The sequence below is a fragment of the Oryza brachyantha genome, chromosome 4, assembly GCF_000231095.2.
Source record: "Oryza brachyantha chromosome 4, ObraRS2, whole genome shotgun sequence".
In the NCBI taxonomy this organism is placed as follows: Eukaryota; Viridiplantae; Streptophyta; class Magnoliopsida; order Poales; family Poaceae; genus Oryza; species Oryza brachyantha.
The window spans coordinates 14,793,858-14,821,040 of NC_023166.2; the positions used below are offsets into that span (position 1 = coordinate 14,793,858).

General features: G+C 43.9%; 5 protein-coding genes across 5 annotated transcripts; 2 read left to right on the plus strand and 3 right to left on the minus strand.

Moving 5' to 3' along the window:
- The first annotated feature begins 1,018 nt into the window (after nucleotides 1-1,018).
- Nucleotides 1,019-2,563, plus strand: LOC102717891 (uncharacterized protein At4g19900-like). Its single transcript, XM_006652487.2, has one exon. It carries the CDS (start codon nucleotides 1,120-1,122, stop codon nucleotides 2,446-2,448), a length of 1,329 nt encoding a protein of 442 aa, XP_006652550.1. The 5' UTR covers nucleotides 1,019-1,119; the 3' UTR covers nucleotides 2,449-2,563.
- A 287-nt stretch (nucleotides 2,564-2,850) lies between these two features.
- LOC102718169 (probable polyol transporter 4) lies at nucleotides 2,851-5,392 on the minus strand. The gene is made up of 2 exons (XM_006652488.3): nucleotides 5,047-5,392; nucleotides 2,851-4,625 (listed from the first exon to the last, which is right to left on the minus strand). Exons 1-2 carry the CDS (start codon nucleotides 5,222-5,224, stop codon nucleotides 3,223-3,225), a joined length of 1,581 nt encoding a protein of 526 aa, XP_006652551.1. The 5' UTR covers nucleotides 5,225-5,392; the 3' UTR covers nucleotides 2,851-3,222.
- Nucleotides 5,393-7,317: 1,925 nt separating this feature from the next.
- Nucleotides 7,318-11,058, minus strand: LOC102718449. The gene is made up of 5 exons (XM_006652489.3): nucleotides 10,909-11,058; nucleotides 10,413-10,599; nucleotides 9,539-9,589; nucleotides 8,037-8,088; nucleotides 7,318-7,670 (listed from the first exon to the last, which is right to left on the minus strand). The coding sequence occupies exons 2-5, from the start codon at nucleotides 10,539-10,541 to the stop codon at nucleotides 7,471-7,473; spliced, it is 432 nt and encodes a 143-aa protein (XP_006652552.1). The 5' UTR covers nucleotides 10,542-10,599; nucleotides 10,909-11,058; the 3' UTR covers nucleotides 7,318-7,470.
- A 4,995-nt stretch (nucleotides 11,059-16,053) lies between these two features.
- On the plus strand, nucleotides 16,054-21,119 carry LOC102715755 (expansin-B17). The gene is made up of 4 exons (XM_006653555.3): nucleotides 16,054-16,509; nucleotides 17,585-17,891; nucleotides 18,360-18,489; nucleotides 19,778-21,119. The coding sequence occupies exons 1-4, from the start codon at nucleotides 16,326-16,328 to the stop codon at nucleotides 19,979-19,981; spliced, it is 825 nt and encodes a 274-aa protein (XP_006653618.1). The 5' UTR covers nucleotides 16,054-16,325; the 3' UTR covers nucleotides 19,982-21,119.
- A 1,612-nt stretch (nucleotides 21,120-22,731) lies between these two features.
- LOC102718732 (vicilin-like seed storage protein At2g18540) lies at nucleotides 22,732-27,165 on the minus strand. The gene is made up of 8 exons (XM_006652490.3): nucleotides 26,451-27,165; nucleotides 25,658-25,703; nucleotides 25,051-25,100; nucleotides 24,895-24,936; nucleotides 24,681-24,794; nucleotides 24,246-24,324; nucleotides 23,051-23,122; nucleotides 22,732-22,956 (listed from the first exon to the last, which is right to left on the minus strand). The coding sequence occupies exons 1-8, from the start codon at nucleotides 27,062-27,064 to the stop codon at nucleotides 22,912-22,914; spliced, it is 1,062 nt and encodes a 353-aa protein (XP_006652553.1). The 5' UTR covers nucleotides 27,065-27,165; the 3' UTR covers nucleotides 22,732-22,911.
- Nucleotides 27,166-27,183: the final 18 nt, after the last annotated feature.

Here is a 27,183-nt window from a genome sequence, read left to right on the forward strand (position 1 = left end):
TAGCAAAAAACACGTTCTGCATATTTTGGGTTTTTAAAAGAAAATACCAAAAGCATATTTGTAAATAGAAAATAATTGCGAATAAAACTTTTATATACATGTTTATAGTGATCTAAAAGAAATCTGAAAATAAACTATAATAAAAAATCTCAAAATCAACTCTAAATTTAAGGTTAAAATATTAAAATTTAACTTATGAGCATAAATAAAAGCTAAAATATGGGAGTGAATAAGTCGATGGACAGTTTCTGCGCGCTCTCTGTCTCTCTACAGGGAATCCATCCGGCAATGTAATCGACGAGTAGTTCTTTTTAAGTAGTTCCTGAATCCTGATATTTTTGAGAGGTATCCATTCAGATCCTTGCACAGTTGCATCGCTAAGGATTGACTTGTCTCTTGGCTGGCTGGCTGCTTCCTGCTGGTATACTATGCCAAATTTTATAGTATGTCACATGCAAGTCGATTGTCTAATCCAATTAAGCTACGTGTTTCGCACATTTCATGCTGCATGAATGCTATGGGCGTGCTGATCGATCTGAATGTGAAGTTTTCTCTGTATAAGTAGATTAGATCAAGGCCACACATGCTGGATACATGAATTGAGCCATTGAGATCCAGTAGTGGTCACTTTATCTACTGTTAGTCGGTTAGCCTGTTACATCATTTTGAACATGCACGCAGTGCACTTCAAAAAACAAACTTGATGTCCCTAAGAAAAACGCAAATCGAAACAATCGGAAGTTGGAAGTGGACACATAAAGACGCATGTACACAGAGATATCCTAGCACTCCGTACTAAGAAAAGGCATGCACTAGGCTTAAAATTGGAGAGAAATGCATGACAGCACATCACACATTTGACGCCACTGAGGGTCTGAGGCAGTGGCGGTAGCTCCAAAACAAAATGCCACAAACTAGCAAGTGTTGTTAAAATTTTTAACCTATCGGCAAGCGCTGTGGAGGCCAAGCCAGCCCACGCTGATGGCGCGCCCTGCCTTCCCCTGTTTCGAAGGGTCCACGCAGAAAATTCCTTGGCTCCAACTCCAAGAGGCGGGCGCCCCGGTGCACGTACGTGCACATGGCGGCAGTTGCCACCAAGGTGCAGGAGGAGGCTACGCCATGGCGCCTGCTCCTCCTTGGACGTCACCAACGATGGCGCCGCCGCCGCCGCGGAAGCCATTGCCATTGCTCCTCCTCTCCCTCTCACTCCCCTTCCTCCTGCTGCTTCTCTCCCTCGTCTTCCTCCTCTCGCACACCACCTTTAGCCTCCTACTATGTCCACTCCTCCCGCGGCCAACTTCGAGGCCGAATGCTGCGGCTACGACGGCTGCGTCTGCTCCCACCCTTGATGCCTCCATGGACAAGACCTTGAGAGCATTCCATGCCTCGTCGCCGCCGCCGCCGCCGCCGCCACCTCCTCTTCCGCCGGCGCCTCCTCTTCCTGTTGCTTCTCGTGCTAAGAGCGGTAAGAAGGTGTCCACGAAGAGAAACAAGAGCCTCCTCAAGCTTCTGCACAGGCAGACACCCCGGGCACGGCTGTTCGCGGCGCGCGCGGCCGAGCTCTTCGGCTCGCCGCGGCCGTGCACGCGCCGCTTCTTCATGACGTGGCTCTCCCCGCTCGCGCAGTTCGGCCGCCGCGAGCTCCTCGTCGTGGAGAGTCTCTTCAGGTCTCACCGCGACGCCTGCCTCCTGATCGCCTCCGATACCATGGACTCCGAGGGCGGCAGCGACAGGCTCAGGCCGTTTCTCGACCGCGGCCTCCGCGTCGCCGCCGCCTCACCGGACATGGCGTACCTCCTGAAAGGCACGCCGGCGGAGGCGTGGCTAGGCACGGTGCAGCGCGGGGACGTCAGCCCCGGCAGCATCCCCCTCGGGCAGAACCTCTCCAACCTCCTCCGTCTCGCCCTGCTCTACAAGTACGGCGGTGTCTACCTCGACGCCGACGTCGTCGTCCTCAGGCCCTTCTCCGACCTCCGCAACGCCATAGGCGCGCAGGCCGTGGACGCGGCCACCGGCGACTGGATGCGCCTGAACAACGCCGTGATGGTGTTCGACCAGGGCCACCCGCTGCTCCGCGAGTTCATCGCCGAGTTCGCCGCCAAATTCGACGGAAGCAAGTGGGGGCACAACGGGCCGTACCTGGTGTCGAGGGTGGCGGCGAGGTGGCGTCGCCGGAGACCGGAGGCTGACCTGACGGTGCTGCCGCCACAGGCGTTCTACCCCGTCGACTGGAACAAGATCGGTGGGCTGTTTGTTGCACCCAAGGACAGGAAGGGCGAGAGGTGGGTGAAGGCCAAGGTTGAGAGCATCAAAGGTGAGAGCTTTGGCATCCATCTGTGGAACAGGGAGAGCAGGAACCTGGAAATGGAGGAAGGGAGTGTGATTGGAAGGTTACTCTCAGATAGCTGCTTGTTCTGCAATTCTTCGATGTTTGCTAAGCATGAATAGTTGCACAAATGCAAAGAGATAGTAGAGTGATCGGAATCAGTGGGATGTCAGACAAATAGCACATCTTCACTTGCAGGCAAGCAATCACATAATAACAGTGGCTTTGCACTTGTAAGTTTTTGTCAATACGACAAAAATTGTATATGAAGCTATGCTAATATCGACACATTGTGCATTTCTAGTAAATAATTAATCTGACTGAAGGAATCATCTGACAGGACAAATCCATTTCGAACTGTACATTACCCACATCTGATATTCACATAACGATGCACCTCAAAATGCGTTAGCTATAGACATGGGATGCTCTGAAGGTTTTATACGACCAACAAAGCCATAGTACTACATTATCATGATTCATGAAGGACTAATTAAAAAGCTGGAAGGAGAATAACACAATTCTTTCAGTTGGAAAGTAACAGCAAATTTGCATTATACCTATCCCCCTCTGTTAAAATTAAACTGTGGAACAAGGAACTTCAACAACTATATTTCTCGTAGGTAGAAGATACCGCCATATACAACATGTGTCCTCCCAGGTAACATTTTGGGATTTAGTTGTGTAAAGCAGACATTTACACGAAGAACTAAACAATATGCTGTTTTGCACCTACTACTATACTCCTCTTATAAGCCATCAAAATCCATAGCAGTCCAAGGCAGCCTGATCATTTTGCAGACCCGAATATTATAATTCCGTAGGCGATGGAAGCAGGGTAAGGATGGTTCACCATTGAACGTCGAATGATTTCAAGTTTATTGTTTCTAATAATTTCAACCTACAGACACAGGCTTCTTGCTGCTTTGTATTAAATGTTGTGTATCCTCAAGCTCTACCTCACCTCTTCTCCATTCTTTTCCGCCTTCAAACATTATCTCAATCTGCTCCAGAGTTTTCCCCTTCGTTTCTGGCACACAGAAATACACAAAGGCCACAGAGACAGTCGAGATAGCCGCAAAGACAAAGAACATTCCTGCCACTGATATAATGCGGGCCATGGAAAGAAATGACATGGAAACCAAACCACTGCTCACTCTACCACCTACTTGACCTAGTGCTGATGCTTGAGCTCGTAATCTCAAAGGAAATATCTCTGAAGACAAGACCCAACATATTGGTCCCATGCCAATTGAAAAGAAAGCCACATTCCCGCAAACTGCAAAAACTGCTAGGTCAATCCCAATTCTTGGAGAAATAAGTCCCATAGCATGCTTTTGCAATGTGAGTGCAATCCCCAAGACAAATAAGCAGATAGTCATTCCAATGGTGCTAACATAAAGAAGTGGTTTGCGTCCAACTTTATCAATGAGGAAGATTGCAACCAATATGAACACAGTCTTAGTAAACCCAACAGCCACTGTGGCTGCAAGAAGCTCCTGATCAGACTTGATCCCGGCATCTCTGAAAATAGTTGGGCTGTAATAGACAGTAGCATCAATACCCGTAATCTGCTGGAACATCTGAATACCACAGCCAGCATATAGCATCCGGCGGACGGCAGGAGAAGGGTTGAGGAGCTCCATCCACACTGCCTTGTCCTCAGATTTCGTTGATTTAAGAAGACTTGCAGCTTCCTCAATCTCAGCCAGCCTTTCTTCAACCTCATCTTCAGACTCACTTATCTGCAGCAACACCGCCCGGGCTTCTGGAACTCTTTTTTCCATCATCAACCACCTGGGTGATTCTGGGATCACAAAAAGTGCAAATCCAATGAAGATAGATGGGAGGATACCTACACCAAGCATAATCCTCCAATTTATATGCTCTGAAAGGCCTGAGAAAGCATAGTTGGAAACATAACCAAGGAGGATCCCTAAATTGATACAGATCTCAGGGAGAGATGTGAGAGTCCCACGGGCAGCTGCAGGGGATATCTCAGCGATATAGACTGCAGATATCATAGCACCAAAGCCAATGCCCACGCCAGCGAGGAGCCTCCCGATCATGAGCACTGTGAATGAAGGAGCAAATGTCATTATGGCCGCACCAGTCTGGAAGACAATTGCACCAAGAGCCATTGTCCATTTCCTGCCAATTGCATCAGATGTTCTTCCTCCTGACAGACTTCCCAAGAGTGAAACCACACTCAAGCAGCCAACTAAAATTTCTTCCTGAAACTCGGTAATGTGAAGATCTTTCTGGATGTAGATTATTGCGCCGCTCATTACACCAACATCTGCATATACAACATGAGCAACGGCTTGTAAAAACTGCTAGCCAACAGGGGGAATCAATCGCTTGGAAGCTTAATTTCACGGAAGATATGAAAACTCAGTTGTCCAATATTTCATATGCAAGTAAGGATCAGAATCCAGCATGAGGACCATACAGATAGCTATAGTTAAAGAAAAAATTGCATTTCCATCCAATCATAAAAATTGCATCTTTGTGATTTGCGCCCCTTTTCGTCGTTACTGGTGTTCAGAAAGAAACCAAGATTTTCTCGTGCGGAAGGTACGGAAAGCATACCATTTAAGCGCTTGCAATTGACGAAGTGTTGTGGCTATCGGTACGGTACTGCGATTCCACTCAAGAGGGCGCGCAAATTTGTAACGAAAATACGCCGTTTTTATTGCATCGGCATTGCAAAAACTCACCATATCCGAGGAGGATGGCGTTGAGCGAGGCGAAGATTGCGCAGGCGAACACGAACCGCTCCTTGCTCCTCCGCTCGGACGCCGAGGGTCTCCTACGCCCCGCGTCCATCTCCGGCTCGTCGCTGGGATCAAGAACCGCGTACTTGTTCCTGCCATGGGCGGCCTCCGCGCCCGCCATCGCCTCCCTCCGGGCTCCCGGCGATCTGGCGAGGCCGCTCTTTGCCACGGACGATTTGCAGCACTAGATTCAGAGCTGGTCATCAATGGTGGACGCCCCCGATCCAATGGGGACGAGGGGCGGGGGCGCGAGAAAGGTGGGAGATGTCGATGTGCTCCGCCACGCCGTTTGCCTGTTCCTTTCCTACTGGAGGAGCGAGAAATGTTTGCCGGATGATCCCTTTTTGAGTTTTTGTGGGTTGCTCGAGGACTCCAAACAAATTTGTGGATTTCCTGGTGGTTTTTTCAGCATTTCTGTTGAATTTTGTCAAGGTCAACCACTCGGTTTTGACAGGAAAAATTCGGGAGTTGGACTTGGACGAGCTACGTGTACGGCCGCTCCTGCCGTATGGATTATTCTATCGACCATGAGAGTGATGTGATACTGGAGAATGGAGTGATTTAGAGCGTAGGAAAAACTATTTAGTTGCTTTTAAGATTAGTTTGATGGTGGAAGATGGAATGGGCCAGAACTGGTCTAAAATCTTTAATTTGGTGTAATCTGGACTGAAAAAAATCTGGTGTAATCAGCAACAGAACTAACAGTAGTATAGTACATTTTGTAGGTGTCACTTTCCTGCAAGTTTAAGCAAACACATGGTGGTTTGGACTAATCAATCCTTGAGTACGAATGCGAAAATCACAAATAGTTTCATGTGACCGTCAGAGCTACCTACTCTAACGTAAAATAAATTTATTTTTCAGTTTTTAATACAGTTTGATTCTTCATTTTATTTTAAAAAATATATAATTTATTTTTATATAATTTATTTTTTTATTGTTTTTAGATGATAAACCATGAAGAATATTTTTACGCGTGACTATTTTTTAGAAAAAATATATATAATTTTTCTAAATAAAACGGATGATAAAACAGTTGATAAAACCAAAAATAAAGTTCTTTTTCGTCCGAGGAAGTACCATTCATGTCGCAGGCTTCAGCTGCCTAAATTTGCCAACACCTTCTAGCGACCGACAATTTCTATACTCCTAACTCATTACATATTTACCTAGCCGGCGAGAGAAAACCACCCTCTTGAAACGTAAACTAGAGTAGTCGACGACCGGCATATTGTTTGGCTGGCCCATCTGGTAGTCCGACAATTCGTTTCCTCGCACAGCCACAAGCTTCGCATGGTTATTACAACTCGGTGACGCAGAGGGTGTTCTTATTTTTATTGCGGGAACCGAAACGGAAGCTTGGAGTTGGAATCGTGGCAGGAGAAGATGAGGAGGATCTATCGAGCAGGAGATCTCATCTGACTGACCGTAACCGAGGAGGACGGCGTTGAGCGACGCGAAGAGCGCGCAGGTGAAGACGTATCTCCCGCCGCTCCGACGCCTGCGGCGCTGCGCCTCCGCCCTCCGCGCCCACTCCTCCACGTCCAGCTCCTCCTCGGGCTCCAGCTCCATCCTCCGGTACTCGCTCTTCGTCGCCATCGCCGCCGGTCTCATCTTTGCCGACTCCATCGTCGCCTCGCCTCCACGGCTAGCAAACTGCGACTGATGTTGTTGGGCGTGTGGCGAGCTGCAGCTAGGCGGCTAGCATTGCATAGCTGCTCAAGCTCAGATCTAATGCGCAGTATCCCAAATGAAATGCACGCCTGGCCTTTGTTTCTATACTACGGCCTAGCCAAGGGATGATGGACTTTTTGCACATATTTTAGACATTTTAGAGTATTCTCCACGTTCACAGCAGATCAGCAGCCATGGTTTTTCTATGGTTCAAGTGGTACGGCCATGGATTAGACTTGAGAGGCTTCGTCGCGCAGGCCGAGATTTTTTTTTTTTTTGGTCCACCATGATGAGCGATATTTATACGTCAAAAAATGATGCTCGATGTTTTAAACCTTACGTTTACAGGGAGGCAAGAGAGTTTCACCAGTAATATATATTGCAAGCTAAACAAGGAGGGATCGTTAAACAACATATTTGCAAAAAAAATAGTTTATAAATAAAACTTTTATACATGTATTCTTAACGATCTAAAAGCCAAGATAAACTTCGGTAAAAGAATATCAAAAACAATTTCAAATTTAAAGTTAAAAAATTTAAATTTTGTTTTATAAGCAGAAGCGAAAGCTAGAAGGTGCCATAGTGAGATGAGCATAATATAAGTGTCATTCTGGCATTCTGTTTGGAGGATAAACGAATCACCTTACTGTACAATTTGATGAAGAAAAAACAGCTAAAAGTTTTTTTTTTGTTTCAAAGTTCCTTGTCATTGTCCCTGTAAGCTCTATGCTGCTCATGATCCGCATTGATAGAGCGAAATTTGAGGATCTTCTGAACGCTTGCGAGATGCTTCACATCCTTGGATGGTACCTCCTTAGTGGTACTGCTGCCTTGCTCGTCCTTATTTTCTCCAGGAGGTGTAATCTCACCTTGAATGGGTCTCGGTGGAGCATCTGACGAGAAAACGGGATCAGAACATATAAACGAACTAGCTGTAAAAATAGCATAAGATGAAAGGTGCTCTTTATACTAGCTGCGTGCAGAGGCTCCTAGGTCCTAACGAATTTTGATTAAGCTGCCTACTGACAAGGTTAAAACACACACACACCATATCCTAATAAAGGAATCACTAATGGTGGTTTAGGATTTAAGGTGCACATAGGACGTCTCATATAGAACTACCATCCAAATCTTCGGGAAACAACATGTCAACAATACCAACTTCACAGGTAACAAATCAGTATACTAGTGAATGGCATCTAGTTACCATTTATTTATATACAAAAGGAGAGGGTAATGGTTTGAATTGAAGAACTTACTAGTTTCTGAGAACAAATAGCATGTGCCAATAGTCTCTTGGTATTCTCCAATCTGTCATTAAACAAGCATTGCCAGACAGCTCGCTCAGCAAGGTTTAGTGTTTCAATAAGCAAACAGATTTACAGTTTGCAATCCAAAGTATAGACTAATAAATTGCCAACCTTCACTGCTTTCTTTTAAAAATAGAAGTCAAAGTATGCAGAGAAAAAAGAGAGTAAATTGCGTTCATGGTACATGAACTTGTACGGTGGGTGCAAATAGATACAATAACTTGTAAATTGTTTATTCCGATACAATAACTTGGCTAATCCGTGCAAACTTAAGCCAAAACGATCTACACAAGCAAAATTGATCTAATGAGATACATAATGATATGTAACTATGGTTAAGCATCAAAATTTTATACTGCAAGTGTATTATTATTATCCATATGGTATTTTCAAGGTGTAGACAGAAAATAATTAATTATTTTTCAAGATGTAGATTAGAAACGTCCGATCATAAAAATACATTTCAATGATACAGAGTGTTTGAACATTAACATAAAAATTAAAATATTTTTTCAGGAGTTATTTGTATGGATAAGTTATATAGATATTATTTATCCCAAGAAATGAAATAAATTCTCTATCCTGGACCTGAAAAACAAACTTTTGCACATATAATTTCTCTTTTTATTTAAATTCGAAATAAGATCTCTAAATCACAGTCGTACGTGTATGCTGCTATGTCATTAGTGTGTGCTAATCTAGAGCAATTTTGCTTGTGTTGATTATTTTGGTCTGATTCGCACCAACTAACCAAGTTATTATATCAAAGTGAGCAATTTACAAGTTGTTATATCTATTTGCACCCACCACACAAGTTCATGTACCGTGAGCATAATTTACTCGAAAAAAAATAACTGAGTCTGCTTAGCAGATGCATGCAATGGTCTTCAGTGAAGCAATCAGCAGTAAATAGATGTGTTTTATTCTAATGCATTGATTGTTGATACTGAAACTACTGGAAACAATGTATGGAATTCAAATGTGTCAATGTGATATATTTCCAGCTCGTCCTCTCGACCTCTCATAACTTCAAGATATACAAAGTACAACAATTAATTATTTTCCTAATGAATAATGCTCTAGATAGACTCCAATAACAAAAGCTTAAAAGTGTTCTATCCTTTAATCATGTAAAAAATAAAGATGGAGATAGGATAATATTTTTCCCAATATAATTTCTGATAAAGCTTGAACCATGATATATTAGTGCATATTCATGAGAACTTACTAGGAGTGTATGGCTGTAATGAATCTAGAACAAAGGAGCTTAATCATCACCACCAAGTCCATACTAAACATATCAGGGGCATGGTCAAACAAGAACTTAGCAATAAAAGAGTCTAAACTAATAGGTTCAGTAAGATAATCACACTTGGATAGACATTGTTCCTTTTATGTGTAAGTACACATCTTTGAAAGCAACCTGCAAGCATAATATGAATGGTACTCACCATCTTCAGGCCATCACCTAGTATCAAGGTAGGAGTCAACGTATCCAAACCCTAGAAAACATGAAAAAAGACATAGTAGCATTAAGTACACAAAAACACTGAACAGACATTTGAAATAGATATGAGCCAACACCTCAGTGATCAGAGCATGCAAAAAGATAGCTTTGGTATTTGCATGTCCAGAAATCATGGTACCAAAGTGCAAGGGCTACAAATTGTAGGGAGCCGATCAGCTAATAACCAGAATATGTATTAGCAAAGATTTTCTGGCATGGTACACCCAAGATTTTCTCCCGGAAGCTATCACATAGGCACATAACACACACTAGAAGCACTGTGTAGTTTGTACCTCAAAACAAAATTCAATTGCTAATAGAGAGAGTTTTGAAGAAATCTGAACATATGTCAATGAAGGTTGCTCAAAAGAAATATGAAAAATGTGATGGGTGATAAAGAGAAAGTTGGTATCAATTTAATAGACGAAATAGGTACCCAAGTTCAAGCCAACCAACTGAGCTAGGTTGAGTTCCTATTTCTCAAAATAAATGAGAGCTATGAATCTTTGTCCTGTTGTAATTCCATTAGGCAATTTTTATTGCTAATGTACTAAGGCAGATAATCAGCATAGAGCCACTAATCCAGTTATATGCCCATATAAGCATTCCTTAAGCAAATCTCAAGCAGGCCCCACCCTTTCTTGATGATGGTTGTTCTGTTGCAAAGGGAATTTCGGAGCCACTTCTAGATATCACATTCTACGAGTCCCAACCCTCTAATATCTATAAGATCTAACATTCAAAAAAACAAAATTTGTAAACTCAAAACATGCCGATCTGTATCATTAAGCCACTGATTTGGAGAAGAACAAACTTACAGAAAGCACATATGGAGCATTTGGTTGTATGTCAGAACAAAGACAATCATCCAACTCTAGCAAGACATACTCTTCATCTTCCCCGTCTTCTTTCTCAAATTGCATATCTTTCTCGTGAATCTCTGCCATATCCAACAAAGATTTTATTCTAATCAGTAGTAAACTCTTACTTCACCAACCAATGTACCTGCAAGGTATACAAGTGGGAAACCAGTAAGTACAGTAAGTTTTATGCCAAAACCTGTTTACCAGCAATTGAAAACACAATATTGCATTTGCAAAACTAAAATATGCGTCTTTTTATCTAAGTCAACCCATGTTAAACGCAGGTATAACTGATTTTGCAAGACACAGGCTCAGGCTCATGTTCAACAATAGATTAAAAACTAGCATCTGGTAGTTAAAAAAAAACGCCAACAGGACAAGCTTGCAACTCTGACCAGACAATCAGTTCGGTAGCTCATACTAGGGTTGGACTGGGGATTCATTCATATACCTCATTGTAGCTTTGATGTCTGCGGTTATGCCGAGTGAGGAGGCTGAGCGAGAGCCCAAGACGCCGGCACCGACGGCAAGGCGTCACCACTTTCCGGCGCAACGGCAGCGAGCGAGCTGCAGACCGCCCTCTCCGCCGGCCACGGGGCCGGCCGCCGGCGACGACGACGCGCCGAGCTGCCGGGGTGGGGAGCGGCGACGGTCGAGGGGAGCCGTAGGGGCGAAGCCGCAGAGCAAGTCGGCGTTGAAGCGGCGGAGCCGCCGGAGGGCGGGGCGGTCGGCCGTGGCTTCGGCAGGCTCGGCTGGGGTTTGGGCAAAGGAAACACTGAAACAGGAGGAGTCTATATGTCAAGTTGGGCCGGGCCACCGAGGTAGGCCTGTTTATATTTTGGGCTGTATATTCATCATCTGGCCCAGTTTCGTCGTGTATGGCTTTGCTTAGTTCCACGTGCGACGGAGGCTGCGACGTCTGTCCCCTCGCTCTTGGAGCTTTTCGGAACGGTCTCCAACCCGGTCATTGACCATGATCGGTTCGCTTGCAGCGTGCTCATGCAGCTGCCGCACTTTGCACTGGTTTATGCGTCCCAAGAACGAAGCGAGACCGCGATCGTATCGGATCACTCGTCGCGTTTGAGCAGACCCCCCCTCGGCTGTTGTACTTGTACCACTCTGCTAGCCGTCCGCTGCCCGCTGGACACGAGCGAGCAGAGACCAGAAAAGGCATCCAACTGCTGCGCTTGTGTACTTCCGAGGCTTCCGCGCATTGACGCAATGTACATCAGCATCGTCGGAGCCTCGGAGGTGCTCGTTCTTGACGCATTCTGTCTGGATCCCAATCCCTCGTTCTTGGGCCGAGTATTGTTTCGTGGCGTAGAATCAAAGAACGTGATGAAGTTCAAGACAGACTGACAGATTCGCTACGTATTAACCATGTAGATTTAGGTGCCGTTTAGTTTGAAAAAAAAATTGAAAGAAGTGTCACGTCAAATATTTGACCGGACGTCAGTTGGAGTTTTCGGGTACGAATAAAAAAACGAATTTCACGGCTAGCCTAAAAACTGTGAGACGAATTTTTTGAGCTTAATTAATCCATCGTTAGCATATGTTAGTTATTGTAGCACTTATGGCTAATTATGTACTAATTAGGCTCAAAAGATTTTCGTCTCAAGATTTCTTTTGTAACTGTACAATTAGTTTTTTTGGTTTATCTATGTTTAATGTTTTATTTAGGTGTCCAAAAATTTGATGTGATGTTTTTTTAAAAAATTTTAGGAACTAAACAAGATCTTACACAATAGGCTTAACTAAAGGATGAGACACCTAGAAATGGAACAGCGATTACGGTGGTGTTTGGATGGGGCTAAACTTTTTAGCCTCATGTTTGAACACTTATTATAAATATTAAATGTAGATTATTAATAAAACTCATCCATAATCTTGGACTAATTTTCAAGATGAAACTATTGAGCTTAATTAATTCATGATTAGCCTATGTGATGCTACAGTAAACATGTGCTAATTATGGATTAATTAGGCTTAAAAAATTTGTCACATGAATTAGCTCTCATTTCTATAATTAGTTTATATTAGTCTACATTTAATATTTATAATAAATATCCAAACATTCAAATATGACATAGGACTAAAAATTTTAGCCTCAACCAAATAACCCCTACACATCACACAGCGAGCCAGTGTTCAGAGAGAATATTACTGGCTTCTTGCAAAGAGATGGCTCTTGCGGCAACGAACAGTCGAGCACGTTTGTCTCCACGTTCACAGGAACAAAAGGCTGCAAAAGCCCAGTAGCCCACGACCAACTAAACCCATCATACGGTGTCACGGCAATTCCATGTTTCCAAACCCCATCAGAGTCTCACACGAACAACAGGAGCTTGTTTGGTTGTTTATATGAGGTCTAGATCGTATCGCACTTGTAACTAAAGGTTTGTTTGATTGGTTGCACGTATATTAGTGATGCTTCAGTCGTGCAAAAATCACCCACGACCATACCCACAAGGAATGCATGGATCAAGCTTAGCTCGGTAGCCAGACCAGCTTCATGTACACGCTGGTGTAGCGACGGATACAAGCATGGTGTGTTCCCTCACCACCACCCATCCCATTCTCAGCGGCATAAGGAGGAAGGGGAAAGGAGTCCATACAATTGTCGGTGTTGTCCTCCCTTCATGAGCTTTGACAATAGCTCCTAGCGGTTTTCCAGATCATGCATGGTCGTCATCGCCAACATTGCTCAAGCCGCTAGATCCCATAGCTCGTTCCTCGTCGGTGGTCAAGCTCCCACACACCAGATCCAGCGACGCCAATATTGAATCATGTCGTTCCGAGCTCGCCTTCGCCTTCGCCTTCCACCGTGCTGCCATTGTCGTGCCGCTTGGCTTGTGGCCATCGTTGACGACGAGGCAACGCGACTAAATTCTCCTCTTTTTTTCCACTAGTTTGCTGTTAACAAGTTGTCATGTTTTATATATAGTAGAGTAACTGATGTTGCAGTGATTTTGCCCATTAACTTTACCATTTCGCTTTAACTGTGTATGTGATAAAAAATACATCAATTTGATTAAATAATATGTCCATTAATTTCATTTTTAATTGTCTACATAGTAGGAATTTTCCTTGATAAATTGACCATCTCAACCAAAAGTATATATGTACCCACACATACATATTCAATCAACTAAACAAAATCTCTACTCAATCTAGGCAACCAAACATAATCTTAAACTACTTGGGCTAAACCGATAGCCAAACCAAACCCAGTGTTAGTGAGAGAGATAAGTCAAACTAGGGTCATATGAGCAACCAAACACACCATAATCCTCTGTCCTAAAATATAATCATTTCTAACATTTGAATTTTATCCCAAATATAAGTATTTTTATTACTATTTACAATATTACATATTTCAGCAATCACTTCTTATTTAATATTTTTCCTATTTTATCCCTACCTATCCTCTCATCTATCTACTTCTCATAATTAATCTTTTATTCTCAACCTTAATCTCTACTAAACATCTAAAAATGCTTATATTTTAAGATGGATATATTATCTGCTAAAATGCTACTACTACATTAGTGGTACCACTGGGAAGGGTATTAGATAACTCATACTCATAGCTAATTTTACATATACCCATTTATCAAAGATATTGCTCATACTCAAACTAAATGTGTATTATCTGATAGGTAGTGGGTTTTATATATAGAAATGGATCAAAAAATGTACAAAGTTACTTTTCAACATGATAAATCATCCCTATCAATTTTATTCAAATTTGATAATTTTATGTAATGTGAACATGACTTTAAAATTTTAGGTTCAAATTTCTATATGTAATAGATGGGGTACAGATAGGTGTGTAAAAAAGATACTATCTCTGTACCATATAACTTCATTTTTCTGTTTTATTGATACAATATTTTGACTCTTCATCTTATTTTAATTTTTTATGACTAATATTTTTATTGTTAGTAGATGATAAAATATAAATAGTACTTTATGCGTGACTAATTTAAGTTTTGACAAATTTTTCAAATAAGATGAATGGTCAAACGTTGGACACGGAAAAACGAAAAATAAAGTTATTATGAGACAGAGACAGTAATAAACACACCATACCAAAGTTCAAATAGTTAATTATTTTTACACATAACCTACTCAAATAGTGTGGTTTTGGATATAGGGACGTGTAATGGACACATAGCGGAAACCCTATGCTATAGTTCAAATATCTTTATGGTGTGTGCTATGTAGTTGAGCATTGACACCTTGGTCGGGGTTGTGGCGTGGAGGGTGTGCTTACATATGCGTTTGTAACACCTTGGTGGATGGGTGTTGGGGTTGGTTACTCCTACACCCTCCATCTTTTCTTTGTCTATTAATGAATTTATTAATGAAATGATGTGTTGATCTCGTGCGTGTTTAAAAAAAAGTTGAGTAGTTAGGTAAAATATATCTCACTGGAGGTGGAGGGAGATGATCCACGAATACACAAGGCGGTTTGCGAAGGTGCTCTTGAATCGGCTAGCACCCATGGCGAATTAAGGAGATGACCTGTTGTGCGCTGTCCGCCGATGCCCGCTGTCGTCGACCCGCCCCCCGTTCATCGCCAAGAGTGGACAAAGTGAGAGAGAGGTCGAGTGACATAGCGAGGACTAGGGTTTGGCTGTTGGATCACTAATGTATTGCTCTGCTACTGGGCTTAAAAAAGGGAAGGCCTGAATTATCAGGTTTTTGTTTTTTTGGAAAATATATAGGTACTAGTAAATTAAAATTTTTGTCAAGAGTGAGGCATGAGCCCAAGCTACCTTAGGCCCAATTCAACCCCTAGTGACGTGGTCACTGATATACAGTCATCATGTTTTCTGAGATCACGTTAGAGAAAAAGTAACATGGGAGCGAGATGGTGAGAGGATCTCAATCCGATATCATCCTGCCGAACTGTGTTTTGTAGAGAACTCTCCGACAGCAGACGTGGGATGTCACCCTGTGATGACAATGAGGGGTGTGACGTTGGGTGTGCGCACGTAAGAACTCGTTTGTCATTTCTCTAATGAAAAAAGAAGTTGAGCAGTGACGTGAAAACGGCAACGGTCAAGCGAACCCGACCCCGTGTGGCACGGTGGGTCACGCTCGTCAACGGTCTGGGATACCATGTCACCAACGGCGCGCGCGAGCCCAGCCGGCCAGCCGTACGCATACAGTTGCTCACCGAGGCAGCACGTCGCAAGCACATGGGCCGAGAGCTGCCGCTGTCTGTGCGGGCGACAAAGCGTGACGAGAAAAAGCCACGGCCATCCGGGCGCTTATTATCAACGATGCTGAGTAAAAGGGGCAAATCTAATATAACTACGCAATAATACGAGAGTTCACTACGGACTACGGCTTCTCTCCCTGGAAAAAGTCAAGGCTATTCATCACAGCTAGCTTCACAGGCGAGCAGGGTTCACATACTTGCACAGTCGCACTGCACATCATCAACACACTGGTCACTGGACACCCACGGACCCACCCATATGGGAGAGAAGATGGCCTCAGCAGCTGCACAGCACACCTCGCAGCTCGCCGGTTATTTCTCTTTCAGCTTTCCATTATAAAATCAGGCCAACACTGTGGTACACTACTCAATAGCCGCCGGAGCGAGCCCCCACTGCCCCTGAACCCTGCGTTGCCATTTGTACAGAGCCAGCTTGCCAGCCAAGCGCCCAAGCCATCCCTCTGATCTCTGCGCATCGGGGCTTGGGATTTCTCGAAGCCATAAAAGGGAGAGCTCCCCAAAAAGAAGCCTACCAACTCTCCAAGCAGCCGCAGTGCTAGCAGCAGTACAAGGGGCGGCGGAGTGGAGGGGAGGGAGGGAGAGGAGAAGAGGGGGGAAGAAAAGGAAACCACTCAACAATGGCAGCCTCCTCGCGCTCCTCCGCGCCCTTCTTGCTCTGCTTTCTGCTGCTGCTCGCTCCCCCCATCTCCGCCTCGTCCTTGTTCGACGGCGGCAAGTCGAAGTCCGCGGCGGCGGTCGATATGGAGTGGCGGCCGGCGACCGCGACGTGGTACGGCGACGCCGAAGGCGACGGCAGCACCGGTAAAAGCTCTGAACTCACCTCCATTTTTAGCTCCTGCATCCCACAGTGGAGTACTCACTCCAGTACTCAGTAGAGAGTACCTAAGCATACTGGCCGAGCATTTACTAATTGGAAGCATATACTACCAAATCATCAAATACTTGGGAATCAGTATTTCGTAGTACTACTGTACTGCTCATTTTACTTATTTTCCTTTATTTTCTCACTGAGCTGATAATCAGGACGACTACTAGATAATTAGATACCTGTAAAATGGGAGGATTATTGTATTCGTAGCCGTCCGATTTACATCGAGTGGCTTTAGTTTTTCTCCATTCTTCTCGGGACAATGATTCCGCCCGTTACGGCATTTTTGGCGCGACCTCCGTCGTCCGCGGATCGCGTGAGATCCGGAAGGAATTTCGGCGGGCCCGTGGTGTACCCAGTGTACTCGCGTCAACCATCGAGCGGTCGAGCCGCTCCGTCGCTTTACGATTCGTGCGACGAGGTTTTCAGCCCAGCAGCCAGCAAGACCGTGTCAGGTCTTCCAATAACTCCCTGCGATTTTACTCGGTACCAAACGGCTGAAATCTTCATGATAAATGCACTCAATTGCTCGTCACTCATTCACTCCACCGACACTGCTTGTAACTACTGAGAATATGATCTCGCATTGGCACCTGTACTGTAAAGGTTAAAATCCAGTGAATCATCTGTACTAGCCAAGTTTTTACTGGCATTTACGCGTTACAGTCATAACACTGTGGCGCAGCTTGCATTAGATTACCTCCAGTTTTGTCGTCGTATCGCAACGGAGCAGTACAGCTTGTGATTCGTCCATCCCTGGCCCTGTTTAACAGCAAGTTGCTCTATGTTCTGTAATCAAGCCTTGATGCTCTGACTTGTTTCTGTTGTTTGTACTATTGTTTTTCTGTAACCACATGCTTGACTCTGTGATTACTGATTACTGCCAAACAGTTGCCGGCACGTCCAGTCCAGTGCATGCATGCTACATCGATCAACAGTGCAGTTTTGGCATTGGCGATAATTTGTTGGGTTAACCAGAGCAACCTTTTTTTAATCAATGTTCTTCAGGTGGGGCGTGCGGGTATGGTTCGCTGGTGGACGTGGTGCCGTTGAAGGCGCGGGTGGGATCGGTGAGCCCCGTGCTGTTCAAGGACGGCGAGGGCTGCGGCGCCTGCTACAAGGTGAAGTGCCTCGACCACAGCATCTGCTCCCGCCGCGCCGTCACGGTCATCGTCACCGACGAGTGCCCCGGCGGGCTGTGCGCGTTCGGCCGCACGCACTTCGACCTCAGCGGCGCCGCCTTCAGCAGGATGGCCGTTGCCGGCGCCGGCGGGCACCTGCGCGACCGGGGCCAGCTGTCGGTCGTGTACAGAAGGTGCGCAGCATGCAGCAACATAACCCAATTATTTACTTTAGCCTGCGGCCTGCTCCGGTTACCTTATTTGTTATAATCAACGGGTGCATTCAGCTAAGAGTGGACAAGTAGGTTAGTACAGACTCCATACAAGTGAATGCATGGTCACTGGACCATGCCTGAAAAAAATTCTAGCTGAGTTACACATGCCTCTGTATCTCTGCTTGATATTAACACAGTCAGAGCTGCGGATATCCAAATGGCATTTAACCTCTTGTCTAGAAATCCCTTGCCAATGCTTCTCCGTTCACCAGTCTGCCTGAATATAGTAAAGCTGTCGCCTACCAGTGCAACGCGTACCGTCCAGGAGTATTCAGCTAACATTAATCACTTATGAGTTATGAACATCGGTCATTTCAGTTAATTACGATATTTTGTGTTTCATTTCGACGTCGAAGCTGACCAGTGCAGTGTTTCGATGTACAATAGGACGGCGTGCAAATATGGCGGGAAGAACATAGCCTTCCGTGTAAACGAAGGCTCGACGAACTTCTGGCTCTCGCTGCTGGTCGAGTTCGAGGACGGCGAGGGCGACATTGGATCCATGCAGATAAAGCAGGTAGCTAATGCACCCTATCAATTCTCTTCCTTCCCTGGACCTTATCAAGCTTCTTTTGTTAGCTTTTTTCCTTTAGCTGGTAGGACATGGAAAATGGGGTTATCTTTTGCTTTAACTGCTCATAGTGCTAGGAACATGCTCAGTGCTGCCTGGGACAAATCCTTTGCTGGTTATGCAATAGGACCACAGCTTCTTCCCCTCGCAAACATGTGTGCATGTGACAAGTTCCTCACCCTCTTTGCTCCAGTGGGCCGGTGTGATTGGGGACATGTGTGTACTGCCTAATTCCTTGCTGCTTTTACCCTTCAGGCCTCTGCTCAGTACTTCAGTGTTCACTGAATGACTAGCGAAGGATATAACTGTTGGGTCTCTCTTCTGTCCTTTATAGATCAACCTGAAGTTCTAGAATCACATTTCCAGCATCTTAGGAGAAGTGAAAACCTAAACCAGCATCTTAGGAGAAGTTAAACCATAGGTTTTCAACTTCATGCTAAGCTGGTTTGTCAGGGTTTACTCCTTGCCCCCATACAAGTTTACACAATAAAAGGGAGCACTTGTGAGACAGGATAGTACGGCACGCATATGCTTTCTTTAGCTACCGGAGTCTCATGGACTATGCCATAGTCAAACCCTTGCACAAAGGCATGATTCTCTCTGTCAAATGATACACCTCTCTAGAATGTATGCATAAAAATACCCAGGCTTCGTGCGCTAGAGCTGTAGAGCAGCAACTCATGAACCCTAGCCAATCCTTTCACCAAAGCAAAGACCTGTCAAGCATGCTGCCGCTTTAGCTCGGTCTCCCCATCTCCTTAAGAACAGCAAAGACTAAAGATAGAGCATGCATTTATGCACTTGCGTTGGTCTCCGTCGACAATTTTTACCAGCCACACTTGCATGGTGCCCTTGCTTTTGCACCTGCTAATGCTTTTCACGGTTGTTAAACTCTGACAACGCACCCTGCAAACTGAGGCACGCTTGTGATGAAGACTGAACCGGGTGGGCTGTGTGGGCATGTAGCCTCGTGGCATCCAAAGATTCGGAATCCCAGACGACGATGCCTGCCAGCGTGTTGAGCATAGCTGCTTTGCTGTAAAAAGTTTCAGGCTGCTCTGCTTAACCTGAAACTGTTCGTTCTGTGTGTGATAGATAATCTGTTGTGTAGCCCTGCCTGATCTTAATTTCTGAAAATCTAGAAAGGTTACTGCTAGTTGCTTATTCAATTTCTCTGAAGGATCTATGTGCTAGTTACTTATTCTTGGTGCTGCCTTCCACATGGCACGTGCAGGCCAACTCGGTGGAGTGGCTGGACATGAAGCACGTGTGGGGGGCCACGTGGTGCCTGGTGCGGGGCCCGCTCGTCGGGCCCTTCTCGGTGAGGCTGACGACGCTGTCGGCCCAGAAGACTCTGACAGCCCGGGAGGTCATCCCCAGGAACTGGAAGCCCACGGCCACCTACACCTCGCGCCTCAACTTCGAGGCCTCCCTCTGATTTTCCAGGTGGGTCCGCCGACCCAGGGCCAACGTTTTATCGGCCCGCAAACTGACTTGTGGATCCGCAAAGGCAGGCCCCACGTGTCAGTCAGTCTGTCAGTCAGGCAGGCAGGGGAGCCAGGCATCCTATCAATTATGCAACTTATTACAGTTGGTCAGATCATTCATGCTTAGAGTAGCTAATTCGCTATTTTGGTGAGTGTGTGTCAGTGTCTGTAGTGGTTGGTAATTTGGGGATCAGGAATCAGGAGATGGCCCAGGTGCAACAGGTAGCCGCCCTCTCCGAAGGAGAAGAGAGCGTTTGCTGCTTGCTTTGCTTCAAGGATTTACCTGTAGGAGGGATGGGCCGGTGAGGAAAGCTGATTCGGCCCGAGGGTTTTGGATCCCTCTTGGTCTCTGCTGCCTTCACACTCCTGAGCTCCCTGTATTATTTTCTTCTTCTTTCTTTTTTTTTTTGGTATGTTCGTGTGTGTTTGCCCTGGTCGAAAATGCAGGGTTCGTGAGTCCTGTCACCCTTGCGCCGTGTTTCTTGATCCGGCTGAGAATTGATATTTTTTCTTCATGGGCCTTCGTTCGCGCGAAGAATGAGTGACTGACAAGTGTGGAGTCGATATGGCTACTAACAACTCCACGTAACTAACGAGTTAACGACGCAACTGCAATACCGAAGCACATGGACAGAATAGGTCCAGAGTCCCAACAAAGCAAAACAGAAAAGCCAAAGTCACGCGCCGTTCTTCAAGGAAGAAGCTTTCCAATCCGCACGAAGGAGCGAGGAAAGTCACTCGCCGTTAAACACTGGCTGACATACCGGACCCACGTAGCGATCTCAGATTCTCGTTAGTCCTTACAACGGCTGTTTATTTATGTGAACGATTAGCATCATCTCTGCCAAAATATCTCCATCCATTCAAACCTCAGACGCCGGTACAACCTTGTTTTCCAAACTTTACAGATCAGCACCGGCTACAGATCGTGGTTTTAGGTCCACGCCCACGCGCACGGCTGGCGCTTATATAGCATAGCCATTGGCTCCTTGCCTCCTTCCTCCCCTCGATCGCACGGCGAGTCGCCAAAAGAAACCAGTCGCAGCAAGAAATCAGATTGCTTTTGCGGAGATCAGGCGGAGGAGGAGATGGGCGGGTTCGATCTGCAGGTGAAGGAGCGGGCCAAGGAGCTGAAGCACCTCAAGGGGGCGGTGATGAAGGGCGTCAAGGTAGTCGGCGACTCGTGCAAGCGGGCGTGGAACAAGGTCAAGAGCATCAAGCGCTGAGCGCTCGACTCGAGGCGTCGTGAACCACCCCCCGGCGGGTTGTGTTTTTTTTTAGTGGGTTCATCATGTAGTCGAAACAGTACTTTGATTCGTCTTTATATGATCAGGTGGTTTTGTGGTTGCTCTGCTCCCGTTTGAGGAGCTTCGTGTTTGATCATCTGTAAAGATGATGGCCGCAGTTTATCCATTTTGTCCTTTGATTGATCAGTGTTTTTCGTGCGATATTCTTCCGGTGAAATATCTGGTGATAATAGATAGATCTGTAGTTGATTGATCCTCGCCCCCCTGGATTCGCGAATTGCGACTTGCGGCATATTTCGATCCATGTCGATCCTCCCGCGCCGGTCAAGGGACACAATCGATATTCCATCCCTTCTTCCTTACTTCTCTCTGTCAAAAAAAAAAAAAACGAATTTTTCACGTAAAGTACTATTCATAATTTATTTTCTAATAAAAACAAAAATATCAATCACAAAATTTTTTTAATAAGATGAATAGTCAAAAATTGAAGGTAAAAAATAAAAAATTGATTTATTTTGAGACAGAGGGAGTACGACTTTGTTTAAAATAAAACCATTTAAATTAAAAACCATCAGGGTCCACTCACGATATCCCTCCCCCCTTACGATTTTTTTAAAATAATACCATTTAAATTTAAAACATGTCCCTCCTTCCTTATGATTTTTTTAAATCGTATCATTTAAATAAAAAATCATCAGGGTCCACACTTCAATAAGTACAGAGCCAGTTAAACCACGCCTCCATTTTTTCGTTTATACTTGTGCTTATAAGCTAAAATTAGAATTTCCAACCTTAAATTTGAAATTGATTTTGAGGTTTTTTCACTAAGTTTATTTTTCAATTTTAGCTTTGAGATCACCAAGAATACATATATAAAAATTTTATTCATATATTATTTTTCGTTTGCAAATATGTCGTTTGTTTTTTTTCATAAAAACTCAAACAATCATTCCATCGTTCATTATGTGTACAATAGGACAAGGGTGCTATTTTCACAATTTTCTCACCAAACAATTATTTTTGTTAATTTTCATTTAAATAACATTATTTAAAAAAATCCTTACTTACGAGGCGAGATGTTTCATCATCTTGGAAGCATCTATAGCTTGAATAGTTTGCAGGGAACTTCCTTTACTATAACTTATGTAAACGCCCGGCTTAAGAACTTGTTATCTTGAGATCACCCTCTCTCTACTTGAAATGAGATTAAAAAACGGACAGTACGATGCGCTTGCATGTTGATGGGGGAGCTGGCACGAGTTCAACTGTGCAAGGCAAAACAATTGAATTGCTTCTACACATTAGCTAGAACTCGCCATTCCATCGGTGACAGCCGGGGGTGCACGGCCTTGATTTCCCCAATCCAACGCAGCAAAAAGTTGCGTCGTGGAACATCCCTATAGCAAAGCTTTAAAATCGTCCAGCACCCAACGGATACATAGCATACAGCGGAATAAAAACCGAAGCTAGACAGTTTGAATTAAAAATCATATCTCTCCGCACGCAATATTTTACAGGACAACTCGGTAAAATTTATGTAACGACCAGTTCTGCGCCAGTACATTACCATAAGTTTGTACCTTCTACAGTTTTAATTAAGGAGCTATATGAAAATAGCGCTCTCCATAAACCGCCTACTCTGCATCAGGATCCAACCTTTTCTGGATTGCAGCTGCAGCCTGATAAAGACAATAATTCATTAAGCTGTATGCACTTTTCTCTATTAGCCAAACTTACGATTGCCTGGTTTCAAATTTAGAAACAGGGGCATACCTCAAAATTGCCCAATCTATACTGGTACATCATTTCCTCGCGCAGCCGGGTTTGCTCTTTCATTGCTTGAGCCTACAATCAGGAGCAATCACAGAAAGTTAATTGACGGGACAGAGGAGTTAAATGTCACCCAATGCTAATTTTGCATAAGAAGGGAAAAACAGGAATTAAGTACATCCCTAGAACTCTCAGGCATTAACACAATGGGAAATTCAAAAATGGGGGACACCCATGTAGCCTAGTGACAGACCACAAGGTTATAGTAGTTGAGGTCATGCGTTAAGTCAGGGTTTCCCTTCCCACCAGTTAACGCAGTAATTGGGCTTATCACCAACATGCAGTAACAGTAAGGACACAGTAACACGACCAAGCTAAAATAAATAAATAAATATGTGGTAAATTTGTCCGATTTTTCTTGGTTTGCTGTGGTATCCGGGCTTAGTAAGGGAAACAGTTGAAGTCCATTTTCCTTAAGAAATATGCACATATCCTCGTACATATTCTACTCTTGAGTATGAGATAAAGAACATAAATTGGTGCCAACTGCATTAACTGATCAAGTACAGGGTCCAAGAAAAAAAAAACTTGTAAACTGCCTTTGAATTAAGAAAGATCGAATATGCCTAGGTTACAATGAAAGATCTGCAATGTCAACAAGACAACAACTACTACTAAGGGCATACATTCCTATTCATAGAAAGGGATGTGTGGACAGATAATTCAATCACATATTGTGATTTCAAGTGCGGGCCACTTCCCATTAATTGTCAAAAGCCTAGCAACATTCTCTTTTGACAGTTGACACTAGAGGATACTAGAGGCCAAAGGTACTTAATACTGGATCATCTAATCTTTAAATTAAGACCAAGCCAGTTAATATGGACAAAATAAAATCCTTGATAGCTACTCCACTGGATTATTAGTTTATTACCACAGATTATTAGCTCCATATCTCTAAAAACACATTTTCTCAAAAAACTTCGTTCTACTGCATTGCCTAGAGCACTCGTTCTAAGCTATAGGTTTATTTCTCAAAATATTTTATTTATCCCTATAATCATGTATGTAATACATGACAATAATCCAATGAATAACCTGTTTCAAACTGGGACCATACAAGCATGCTGACACTTTAAAAGATGTTCAGAGGATGTAAGTGAAAGATCAGATGAACAATTAGTTGCAATAATCTAACCATTCCAGTTTGCATGGAGCGTTTTAGAGCTGCCACTTCTTCCTCCTTTTGTCGTTCACGTTCTCTGAGCAATTCCAGCCTGCGTAACATTTTTTTAAGAAATGCTTTAGAAAACTAAGATTTAAAATAAAATAAACTCCAATCCCAATCAAAACACAAGGCTTTGCAATTATCTGTGTAGACCATGGAAACTGGTTGATGTAAGCAGCTCATAGCTACAAATAGCTAGCAAAGTCATTGGTTCCAAAAAGCAATATTGTTACTCAAAATGAGGTGCAACATAAATGACAAAAGAACTGCGGGTACACTCAGTAATTTACATTACTTGCTTTCATAATGCCCCATGGTTCAATGTGAGAATGGTTAAACATGCAAAGTACCACAGGTACACCATATACAAACTAGATAAGTATAATCAAGATAATCTACACATACCGTCGCTGTTCCTCATCATTGAATACTGTACGTTCTGTTTCCAAGGCACTCTTTAGGCCCTTCTTTTTCTCTTTTTCCATCATACGACGATGATACGCATCTAAGTCATAGTATCTGGTAAGCCAACAAAGATAGAGACATAAGGAATTTCCATCAAGAACTTGCTAACAAATGTCACAACAGCACAACAAGAGAAAGAGATAGGAGGAATCACTTTTTTGATGGAAAAGTAGCTGTGTTGTGATCTTCCATAAATCTGAGAAACATTCAACAAATACAAGTTAAACCTCGTTGGAAACTGTTATATAAATGCCATTTATAAATATACAGCAGAAGCCGAATTAATCAATATGGCAGTAAAGTAGCTTACTCCTTAAACATTTGTTTCTCTTCCCAATTTGACAATGTCTCCAAATTAACCTGTAAACACATTAACAAAAGTAAATTTAATATATTTGTTTTGTAAACATATAAATCAGTAAAATGATGGATGATAAATTGTTTGGTCTTCTGTACATGACCAAATCTGAGCCAGAAAAAAGGGGAAAACTGGACTAAACCAAACAAAGTAATTCACATATGCAAAAGAAAAAGGATAACAGAAACAAGTACCTTTTGGTCCACAAATTTTATGTCAGGTATAACTTGAGCTCAAAAATTAAATTGCACTTAGTATGCATATATTTAAATATTTCTATCACATTGATTTTTTTCTTGAGATAAAGCTATAAGATTCAAATGTCCATTAGGCAATAATTTACCCGATATATAATACTCTCTCCATAGGCAATTGTATGACATTTGTTAGTTCAATTTTTGAACTAACAACGCAAAATAAATAAAATGGAAGGGATATTTTTTTTCACTTAAAAGCAATAAAATATGAACAAAATATAATGGTTTCTTTGGGGGGCAATCGGTTGTCTTTTGTTCCTAACCTGCATGTAAACATATACAGAATAATTAAACAATTATACCTGCTTGACTTCTGACAACCATGCAGTGAACTCTGGTCGTTTGTTCCTATAAAACATATTGCATGGTTTCACTCGTAAGTCATAAGAATAAAGTAGAAACAACATGCTAGTGTACTTTATATGTTTCTATCAAGTCTTAACTCGCCATATCAAGCTAATCGAAACTATTATAAGTTGGATTAACCCAGCATTATAGGGGAGGCTAGGATCTAATTTGATGCCGGAAAATAAATTTTGTTTTTCTTTCAGCATATGATTCATATGAACTTTATGAATAGTTATGCAAAACCTGCTTCAAAGCTTAACTCCGTAAAGAGTTTTGGGAACTGAACCACTGGTTTGCACTTTTCCAATAGTGAATATGCCATTGAATTATTTAATATGAAAACCAGTGACTGGACCTGTTACTCTCACTGGCAGCATATAAGATCGTGTATTGCCATACTGAATCACATATTTTAGACTGATTTTGGTTTTACTATTATAACTAAAACCCAGAACAAGATCGATGTGGTTAGCTACTACAGCATTTTTAACACACTTCGCGGATTGCAATATCTCAATAGCACGAAGGGATTCTATAGAACTCCATGGAAATACTGTCTCTAGTTTCCAGAACAAACTTCGTGGATTGAAATGAGATTGGGATTCAGGAAAATGATCTCTAGTTTCCAATCTATCTGCCAATGCATTGGTAGGCTATTTCACCGCATACAAATACCAAATTGCAGCTACACGAATTCACAATTTTCGTAAGAAATGCCAATGAAAAATTACGAAATAGGATCCTCACCACATATCGACTTCACGGATGATGCCATACTTCCCCCACGAGTTTGTCACTGCAGCCTTCTTGCCCAAACTCTTCTTTTCCTCCTTCCTCTTCCTCTTCTTCTCCTTCTTCTTCCTCTCCCTCTCCTTTTCCTTCTCCTTTCTTTTCCTTCTTTCCTTCTCCTTTCTCCTCCGTCTCCTATCCTCCTCCTCCCTCTCCTTCCTCCTCCTCCGCCGCCTCCTTCGCCTCTCCTCCTCTGAATCTGTCTGGCTCTCTGACTCCGCACTGGAATCTGAGTGAGAAGACTCGGATTCCGACTCAGACTCCGACGATGAGCCCGAGCTCTCGCTACGGCTCCGGCGCCGTCGATGCCGCCGCTCCTTCTCCTTTCTGCGGCGCTTCCGGCGCTCGCCTGAGTCCTCGCCGGAGCTCTCGCTCCCGCCATCCTCCTCCTCCTCGTTCCGCCTCTTCGACTTGCCACGGCGGTCCCGGTCCCGGTCTCGGCTCCCCTTCGAACGCTCCTCCACATCGGCTTCTACGGACATGCTGCCGCTGCGGCTGCGGCTGCCGGCCGCCGCCTCCTCCTCACCAGCGCCATCGGCATCGGGGGCCGAGCCGTTCTCATGCTTCACCATGCCTACTCGCCCCTCGCCTAGGGTTTCGCGGGGATCGGAGAGGGGAGGGGAGGGGAGGCGAAGCGTCGGGCGGGCGCGTGACGGATCAGCTCTCTCGCAGCGGTTTGCACTTGCACCGC